Raw genomic sequence first — 10,638 nt, forward strand, 5'->3', positions numbered from 1 at the left:
ATGGCCTGAGAAGCCCACTACTCTCTCTTATGCTGATCTCTTGGTTCTGTTGCTTCTGCTGCTGCAGTTTCTCTGCTGTCCTTTGCCATCTTTCGCTGACTCCGCTGTCTCTTGCCTGTCTCAGTAGTGCTTCTGTCTGTCTCATGGGTTGAGGAGGTTCAGTGCAGGTATCTCAGGTGCAAGGACAGGATCCACTCCTGGCTCTTCCTTCTTGATGGTAGTAAAATCCCCCTTTCCACCTCTAGGATGGCTCATTTTAAGCCTAGCGAGATGGCAAAACTGACCAGTCCTCATATTAGGGTTCCACATACCTAACGTGCACAGTCCCACGCTTGCAAGCATGCCATGTACCTTATTTCCATTATTAGCAAACTGTGCAATCCCCTTGGTGGACCACAGAACCTCACATTTGCATACTCCCCCCCCAGTCATCTGTGGCAGTCACAAAGATCATGGCTAGAAGAGCCATATTCAATAATTCACTGTACCACACACACACTAAAAAAACCAACCGCCAACAAGTCAATTCTGACTCATAGTGACCCTAAAGGATAGAGTAGAACTGCCCCATAGGGTTTCCAAGGCTTTAAATCTTTACAGAAGCAGACTACTTCATCTTTCTTCCATGGAATGGCTGGTGGGTTTGAATCTCTGACTTTCTGGTTAGCAGCCAAATGCTTTAACTAATGTGCCACTAGAGCTCTTTAGGAACTGTGCAGCAAGGCTGAATTCAATAATACTCATATGGTATCTATCTGTGACCATTACTGCGAGAGATATGAAAGATGTACGTGAAACAGATATGAGTCAGATGACACTACCTTAAAGAGCTTCCATAACCACACAAAACACACAAACATACACACAAATTTATACATATACATACATATACACACACACAATTATGTGCTAAAAAACATTATATAGCTAAATGCTGTAAGAGTTTAAAGGACAGACAAGTTTGAAGAAATATGGGCTGTAAGGATCAGGGAAAGTTTCTTTGAAGAGCAAGTTCTTGTCCAGCAAGAGGTAAGAATAGATCATTAAGGACTGGAGAAAGCTGATCTGGCTGAGATAAAATGTTTGTGAACATTCAACAGAGCACAATGCCTTGAACATAACAAACACTCAATAATAGTGAGTGAATGAATAAAAAGTTAGCACCAGACTGGATTTTACCTTGTAGTCACAGATTTTATAAGTTTTACAGCAGAGGAACATCCTGATGAAAATGACATTTGCGAAGTTCCATCTGGCAGCAATGAGAAGTCTCTCAAAGAGGTGAACTTAGGAAACGTAGGAAACCACTGCAGTAAGTCTCTGACAACTTCCTTATTCTTCTTTTCACTTTCCTTAACTTGTATAAGTGTTCTGTACATACTTAATTTTGTAAATATCTTGGAAACAGTGACTGCTTCTGTTATGTATGAATCCAGGGCAACAAAACATTGCTCCAGGTCAACAAAAAACTAACCATACTAGGGAAAAAATATATACTGGATGACCTTCAATGTAATGCATTTCTAAGAGATGAATTCTTATCAGTGCTAGACTCTCACAGCAAAGGTACCACAAAATAAGCTATCCTTGCATCATGGAATGAGAACCACTTCTTAAGACTCTTACTGCTTTTAAATACCTGAGAGTGCTTCTCCCCGTTGTAACACTTCCTCAATATTGGCCACCATGATCCTCTGCACATCTTGCAATTCAGTGTTGATGGAGCCAAGGTTTCTCCGAGCACGACTGTCAATGTAGAGTTTTTTAGTTTTCTGAATGTAGGTATCTAGAATGAAGAAGCAAGTGGCCATGAACAACTTTCATGCTCATCAAAGTACTGAAGAATGAGATCAGAAATTCTGAGTTTGGTCCTGGATTTGCCAATGTCCATGGTTAACCAAACCCTTGGGTGAGTATCAAAACTGGTCTTCAATTTCTTTATTTGTAGAATGTAAACAAATAAGGAGATGACCATTCAAGAGAAATGTCCTTTGCACATTAAATAGTAAGTTTTATTACTTAACTCTGTATATTCCCTGAACAAACAGATGCTGGCAACAATCTAGCAATCTTACAGCCTAACATGGTAAAAGATACATGACCATTAAAATGTTAAGAAACATTGTTTTACACAATTAAAAAAAAAAAAAAAGAAACATTGTTTTAAAGTCTTTTCTTTCACATACATCTCAAATTTCACCAATTCTTAAAATTAAGGTAAAGTAAACATGAAATAGGCAGTCTTCCAAACTACTTCTACCAAATTTCAGTCACAGATATCTTTAGCCTTATATTCCTCAAAACTCCTAAGTAATTTATTACTGAAGGTTACAGTTTCAGTATTTGGCAAACATTTTAAGTTATGTGGGCTAGATACCTTTCATTTCCCTCTTTAGAGTTCCTTTCCACCCTTCTGAGGCTGCTTTCTGCCTTGGGAAGCTGGCCTTTATGGACTCTATCAATGGTCTTTTTACCTTCTGGGTTCCAGTTAGGTTCAGACAACAGAGAACCCCAACAGCATGATTGAAGGAAAGAGTTATGTCAGGGTATGTATTATTCTGGCTCCTTCCTGAAAAGTCACCTTGGGCTGGCACTAACCCTCTACTAAAGTTACTGTTCTTCTCTATAAATTTTCTCCTTCCCACTTCCAGAACTGCTCCTTCCCCTCATCACTTCAGGCCTAGGGATGGTATTAACTACCATGTTGTTACTGTACCTTGTAGTCCCCTTATAATCTATCATATATTTGTAGATAGTCTGTAAAGTTATCTGAGTGTACCATCTATTTCCTGTGTGGCCCTGATACATGTCTTACTGTTTTTTCTTGGGTTTACTGGCTTTTTATTCTTTGTCTACAAAAATAAAATATGAAAAAGCAGACATTATAGAAATTATTATCTTGAGAGAGTTTGTTGCTCTAGAACAATGGGTTTCTTTTGCTATATATTCTGTTTCTAAAAAGCAAAATGACCCACTAATCTAGCAAATTGGAAACACTTCAGAAATTCTAAGAGAATGAAACAAGTATCTTTTGTAACTGAAAGTTCCAGCCATATGGCCTGATCCTACTTCTTACACATTTCCTTTAATCTGTTGCTATGAAATACTTTACAAGACCTGATCAGTGATGAGTCTTTCTATAATCTATAACATGGTCACCCAGGCTCACTATTTCTACATGTAGTAAATGCTTCTGTCCAATACCATATATCTTCTAGTATTTTTTTTGTCATTGTTGTTGTTGTTATGTGCTGTCGAGTCAGCCCCGACTCATAGCGACCCCTCCTTGGGTTTCCGAGGCAGTTATCACTACGGAAGTAGGATTGCCCAACCTTCCTTCCGAGGAGTGGCTGGTGGGTTTGAACCGCCAGCCATCTGGTTAGCAGGCAAGTGTGTTAGCCACTATGCTACCAGAGCTCCCAATAAATCTGACATTTCTAAACTCCAAATTCTGATCTCCATAAAATCACTTTTACTGTGAATGAATGTATATGTGCATCTACCTGTCTATGGGCTGGGAGAAAAAGAACTCAGAATTATAAACAAATCAAGTAGATCTTTAAGCACATAGTCTTACCACACATAACTCTGACAAAGAATCAAACCAAACAATAAAAAAGGGCAAAGGAAAATAAGTTCTATGGGGAAAAGATTAAAAACAAAAAACCTAGAGAAAGTTACTTATAACAAGGAACTCATTCATTCGAAAGGCAATGTAGAATGGGAGAGGCAGCAAAATCAAAAATGTCAGTAAGGAACCTCACTAAAAATGCATCAAAATTATATCAGTGTAACAAATAGCTTCTTCATATTGTTTGCTACCATGATACAGAAGTCACGTCAAAAACTTACCAAACTCAATAAAGGAATAGGGTCTAGACACAGTGGGCACCTTCTTCCCATACTGCTCATCAAACTCCGAGTGCAAATCTTCTAGGTAGGCAAAAGCTGACTTCTTAGGGAAGGCAGCTTCACACAAAACCAAGTAACACACACCCTGCTCAATAATGTAGCTGGAGAGACAAAAAGCAAGAAAAGTTGTTTTTAGAGTAACAGTCCCTCCAATAGTTTGAAACAGACTCTCAGTACCATACAAACTTTTGAAAATATCAAGCCTAAGCCTTTTGAAGCTGGTTCAATCAGAAAATCAACTTCAAAACACAAGTCCTCAGAATCAGAAAGTATATTCCAAATAGAATATTGACATGTCTATTACACCTATTTACTCATTTACACAATTCCTTATCTAAAATATCGTAATACCTAAGACTATTTCTTCATCTTACTATCACTGGATCCACTCTTTGACTATGTAGATGGTAGACATAAACTCCTTGCAACCATAAAAAATATCAGTGGCACTGGAAATTTTTGTGGATACTTTTATGGATTAAATTGTGTCCCCCAAAAAGATATGCTGAAATACTAACACCTGGTATCTGTGAACATGACCTTGTTTGGAAACAGGGTCTTTGAAGATAGTATCAGTTAATATGAGGTCACACTGGAGTAGGATGGGTCCTAATCCCATCTGAGCTTTGTCTAGCAGATTGCCCCATCTTCCTTCCAAGGAGGGCTGGTGGGTGTGAACTGCCAGCCTTCTGGTTAGCAGTTAAATGCCTTAGGCACTACACCACCAAAGCCCCTATGTCTTATGACAGAAGACAGAAACAGAGAGCTAGACAGAAGGATGGCCATGACCACGGAAGTAGCTGAAAGCCGAGGAATGCCAAGGATTGCCAAGTGTTATCAGAAGCGAGGACAGAGGCATAGAAAAGTTTCTCTCTCAGAGCCCTAAGAAGGAACCAACACAGCCACTATCTTGATTTGTACTTCCAGCCTCCGTAACTATAAGGCAATAAATTTCTGTTCTTTAAATCTACCAACTTTGAGGCATTTTGTTACAATAGCCCTAGGAAACAGGAAACTGACATACCTAAAAGTTGGAGATTAATGTCACAATATTTACTGGGTACAGAAAACAATGACCTCAGGACTAATCACACTCTAATTTCCAGGTTAGGAGAACTCTGTATTAGCTGTGTTATTAGCTGTGTTATCCAGAACACAGACCTCCTCCTGTGACAGTGAGCTCCATGACACTCTGGAAGGAGCTACAACTACATGTCTGAGATATTCTTGGAAAGAGAATAGGCTATTCAGTGGTTTTTCAAACTTATTTTTAGTAATATTACTTTCTATTTCAGCAAAAATTGAAGACCAACATGGACAGCAGATAAAATCAGAGGTCCTCTACTTTAAAGGCCTAAAGCATTAAATATAGCCTCCTTCCCTGGCCTCTCTGTGGTGGTTACTAAGGCATCACTGGGCTCCACTGAGCGTAATATAAAGACTATTGAATTACACGCTCTCTCTGGCCCTTCCAAAAAAAAAATAAATAAATAACAGTATTGCTGTCCTATCTTTTGCTTGAGCACATGCATTAACTTGTTTCCTTGCCTTAAATCTAGACTACCTCCTATGATATCAACAGTTTTATTACTAAAAGGTCAACCTAACTGTATTACTGTTTCAAAACTCTGGTGGGCTCCCTAATACCTATAAAACAAAATAACAGCCCTTGATATAGTATTTGTAGCCCTTTACAAGTGTGGGCCACATTCTATCATATATCCTATACACCAAATGACTTGCTGTTCTCCAACAAGCAAAGTTTTTTTATATCCTCATGGAGTTCTGTTTATGTTGTTTTTTTCCAATTGTAATGCTCCTTTATGTACCTGGAGAAATCCTGTTTATTTTCAAATGCTCAGTTATAGTACTAAATTCTTCTGTGAAATTTTTCTTTATTCTATCCATCCCCTATCCTCAAACTTATAAACCCCAAAACAAAACCCACTGCAATCAAATCAATTCCAACTTGTAGCAACCCTACAGGACAGAGGAGAACAGCCCCATAGGGTTTCTATGGCTGTAAATCTTTATGGAAGCAGACTGCCTCATCTTTTACCTGCAGAGCAGCTGGTGGGTTTGAACTGTTGACCTTTTGGTTAGTAGCTGAATATATCAATCACTGTGCCACCAGAGCTCCTTAAACTAACTGCCCACAAATGGGAATTTATTTTTCCCATCTGTCTGCTCCCAAAGCATTTCACTCCTATCTTAATTATAGCAGTTCCTGCCCTGAGGTACTATAGTGTTATCTGTTTATGGTCTTTCTTTGCAAAAATTAGAATAAGCTCATTAGCGGCTATGAGATGAAAGGCAGGACTTAATATAAGATCTGGCAAAAAAAGAGCCTTTAATAAATAGTTCCCGATGGAAATAAAGGATGGAATAATAAGAAGAAGATCCTAAAGGAACTAGGCAAAAGAAAATCTCTTCTCAATTCCATGAGAACTTTCCTAGAACTTTTGTTCCCTAATCCATGGTAGAGGTAAAGATATTATCTAATTAAGAATCCATAATATTTCTTGGGCAAATTAGCTGTAAAAGTCTTCCTTAACGTGTTAAAAAGCAAAGACATCACTTTGAGGACTAATGTGTACCTGACTCAAGCCATGGTATTTTCAATTGCCTCATATGCATGTGAAAGCTAGGCAATGAATAAGGAAGAATGAAGAAGAATTGATGCCTTTGAACTATGGTGTTGATGAAGAATACTGAACATACCATGACCTGTCAGAAGAATGAACAAATCTGTCTTGGAAGAAGTACAGCCAGAATGCTCCTTAGAAACAAGGATGGTGAGACTTTGTCTCATGTACTTCAGTCATTTTATCAGGAGGGACTAGTCCCTAGAGAAGGATATCATGCTTGGTAAAGTAGAGGAGTGGCGAAAAAAGATGATGACCCTCAACAAGATGGACTGATACAGTGGCTTCAACAATGGGCTCAAACACAGCAATGATTGTGAGGATGGTGGGGGACTGGGTAGTATTTTGTTATTTTGTACATGGGTTCACTACTGAGTTAGAACTAACTCAACAGTATCTAACCACTAACAGAAAATGTTTCAGATACTACACAAATTAATACCTTATGAAATTTATTGTCCACTATACTATTAACCAATAGGCTGGGGTTTTGTTTTTTTTTGTATTGGCTTTTGTGTCATTGTACATATTTGTTTTTGGAGAGGGAAAACTTTTTTTTCCCCCCCAAATTAAGCAAAGTGGGCTCCTATTATACCTAAAGAATAGGAACCTGCTTTATTTCATCTTTAAGGTGCTCTGGTGGCACAGTGCATAAGACATTTGACTGCTAACCAGGAGGGTGGCAGTTCAAACCCACTAGCCACTCCACAGGAAGAAGATGAGGCAATCTACTTCCATAAAGATTTACAAAAAAGCCAACGGGGGTCATTATGAGTTGGAATCAACTCAATGGCAGTGGATTATTTCATCTATATTAAGCTAGTATCTCCGTTCCTAAAATATGAAGAATTTTGCTAATCCTTTTTTATTTCCCTCTGATCCTCCATAACTCTTTTCCTTTTTAATCCTTCCTGTTTTATCACCTTCAAACTTGACCTGTATTAAATATTTAATACAAATATTTGCAGATAACCTGAAATCCAAGAGTTCCTTTGACTCTTCTCTCATTTCTATCTACTATTTGTATGCACTGACTAACATGCCCTTATCTTTTGTAATTTTCTTTTTTCTAAGTAATAAGTAATATTTACTGACTATTTCCTATATCAGCAAGAAGCTAAGTGATGTACATGGATTTCCTCATAAACCTCAGAACTCTGATTATTTTCTGTATTTTACAGAGGAAACAGGCTTGGAGAAACAGGCTTGGTTACACTATTAGTAAATGTTAGCAAGGGCACTAACCTACAAATGTCTGGCTCCATGCTTTAAAGCAAGAAGTCATCTATTATTACATGATGATTACAGCATTCACTAGACACGTTCATTTGACAGACTGAACTACTGTCCGCATGTTAAATAAGCAAACTAAGGATTCAGTCTTGTAGAATGAGAGCCAGGGGAGTTACCTGATGATGAGACTATATTTTTAAAGTTACCTTTACTAAAGAAAAAAATTACTACCATTCTAATCAGATATTATTTACATTAGCATATTTCACATTTAAATGATCATAAAGAAGTCTGGATTATACTCACTGAAAAGTCATGGCTCCAGCTTCCAAGGTACACCTGGTAGGGGATTGTTCATTCAACTTGCGAAAGAGTTGCTTAGCCTGACTCTGGTACTGCTGAAGGTCCCGGCCAGACTGAAAAAAGAACTTTCATTTAAGAATTTTTCACCAAAAAGAAAAAAACTGTATCAATTAGTGAGAACCACCATGATCTTTTAAAGACAGTATGTAAATAAACTTTTTCACTTACAGCTTAGTAATATTCATTTTTAAATGTTTTAAAAGACTCACTAAAAAAAAAATGGCCTACTTCTAGAGAAAAAAGGAACACCTAGCCTGTAGTTCTTCAAGAAAATTATATTAGTTATTTACTAAGAAGCTAAAGTGCATACCTCAACAACATAAAAGGTACTCTTGGCTTTCAATCCAGCACTCTTTCCACTACTTGGTCAGTGCTCTCCTCCTAACTCATTTTACTTGCACAGTTACTGGTGTACATGAGCATAGTATTCAGGGGAAAATCCTCACACAACACAATGATCAATCTCCTCATATTTATGCTTGACAGTCAAACAGAATCTTCGACCAAGTATCACAGTATTGAGCATTTATGCAAAACTAAATGTGTACAGCCATGATTGCAAATTGTTTTGAACATTATAACTGCAATTAAGTAAATATAAAAATAAGAAAAGGAGAAAGACTGGAAAGTCAAATATCTTTCCCTGAATAAATCTACATGGTTCCCAAGTTTGGTCAGAAAGAAATTAGATAGGAAATGTGAACATGGAGGTATACTGTGTTGAATCTATTTGATCCCTGAATTTCAATCATCAAATAACAGGAATTCAGGCAGCAAGAGACTGATCCAAAATAGTATGTCAATCAAATTGGCACCTAAGTTTAAATAGCAAAAGTTTGGATGGTGAGGGATACATGCATGTGAAATGAAAATAATAACACACACAGATGATAGGATTAAAGGCAATATCTTTCTAATTCATTCTAAGTGATTTTACAATTTAACCTTTTCATGACTGAATTATGTTCGTAATTTTTTTTGGTGATGTAATGTTTTTTCACTAATGGAATGCATGCTGAATCACTCAATGTTGGCAATCTTTCGTCATGTAAGTTGGATTTTTATAAATATTATTTGATATAAATATGTACCAGTAGACTCTAGAAGTAGGATTTTAACACAAATAGCACAAAAGAAAACTATAAACGTCCTCACAGGGCTTATCTTCTGTTCAGAAGCTCAACTGGCAAAAAATGTAAGTGGTACTTATTTGTTCTTATGGTCATGAAGTATGTCAAGGACATGTGCTTACAATGCATTTCACCTGAAAATAACTTATTCACTTGACTATTACCTAACGCTAAAAACTACAGCTTCCCAATAACACAAAGGAAACAGTAAATATATTTATAAGATTTATCTGTTTGGAAGGCCAAAGAGACAAAAATCATTCAGTCATTCTTCCCATCTTATGCAGTTACTCAAGTCCCTGCTATGATGCTAGCACATATTATAAGTGGCACAAAACATACCAATAAACCCCACAGGTATAAAATATAATTGGTACCTACATGCACCAGTGGTCACAAAAGGATTTAGAGAAAAAATGGGGAGTAGCAGTGTCATTTCAAAAGGAGAAAATCATACCTCACTAACCTACTAGATTCAAAAGGGGAAGAAGAATGTGCAGAAAGGAAACCAAGCATATATTATCTATTCATATGCCAATATTATTCCTATAGTTCCCCATAATGACAATAAAAACCTTTTGCCATGTAATAGGAATTATTTTATTTGGGATTGAAATATATAAAATTATTGTCCTTTGGAAGGTGTTTAATAATTAAATGTCTGAACACGAAGAAGTTTATAGTAAGTTCTCCCAGACTGGGTTCGAGGCCTAACTTTAAGAAAGTACAAAGTGAAATCTAAAAGTGTTGATAGTGAAACACTGAATAAATAGTAAAAATGAGAGCAAAGATAAAATTGTGTAAGGGGCAGCTGAACAAATGTACAAGTACAGGATAGTAAACCACACTTAAGGAGACCCTGGGTGGCATAAATGGTTAAGCATTCAGCTACTAACTGAAAGGTTGGTGGTGTGAACGCCTACAGAGGTGCCTCAGAAAAAAGTCTGGTGATCTGCTTCTAAAAGGTCAGTCATGAAAACCCCATGGAGCACAGTTCTACTTTGAAGTATGGGGTCACCATGAGTTGGAAACAACTCCACAGCAACTGTATTTTTTTGTTGTTTTGTAAGCTATACTTAAAATGGTGAACTGAGTGGAGGTAAATAAGCATGAGATGACCTAGGGAAGTTAGGTAGAGGGCATTAGAAGTATTAATTTGTAGATTCATCTTGTTCAGCACTGCCCTTATAGCAGTGATTTGTTATAATGCCATTCACTTGAGAAATATTTGTGCATCCTTAACTATACCCTCAGTTTTAGAAATATTTTATTATAGCTAATATTATTGTAGGGGCTCTGGTAGCACAGTGCCTAAGGCACTTGACTGCTCACCAGAAGGCTGGCGGTTCAAACCC

The 10,638-nt window shown here is 37.3% G+C and overlaps 1 protein-coding gene across 1 annotated transcript in view; it reads right to left on the reverse strand.

Annotated features, from left to right (window-relative positions):
- The window catches only part of SEC22B (SEC22 homolog B, vesicle trafficking protein), a 30,877-nt gene that overhangs the window by 5,191 nt on the left and 15,048 nt on the right, over positions 1 to 10,638 (reverse strand). The window contains exons 2-4 of the mRNA XM_007948427.2: positions 8,097 to 8,206; positions 3,853 to 4,013; positions 1,640 to 1,786 (exon numbers count right to left, since the gene is read on the reverse strand). Of these exons, the coding sequence (XP_007946618.1) occupies positions 1,640 to 1,786; positions 3,853 to 4,013; positions 8,097 to 8,206 (418 nt within the window). The remainder of the gene's footprint in view (positions 1 to 1,639; positions 1,787 to 3,852; positions 4,014 to 8,096; positions 8,207 to 10,638) is intronic.

Source organism: Orycteropus afer, unplaced genomic scaffold (assembly GCF_000298275.1).
Source record: "Orycteropus afer afer isolate SDZICR_OR568_19922 unplaced genomic scaffold, OryAfe1.0 scaffold00010, whole genome shotgun sequence".
Classification (NCBI taxonomy): domain Eukaryota; kingdom Metazoa; phylum Chordata; class Mammalia; order Tubulidentata; family Orycteropodidae; genus Orycteropus; species Orycteropus afer.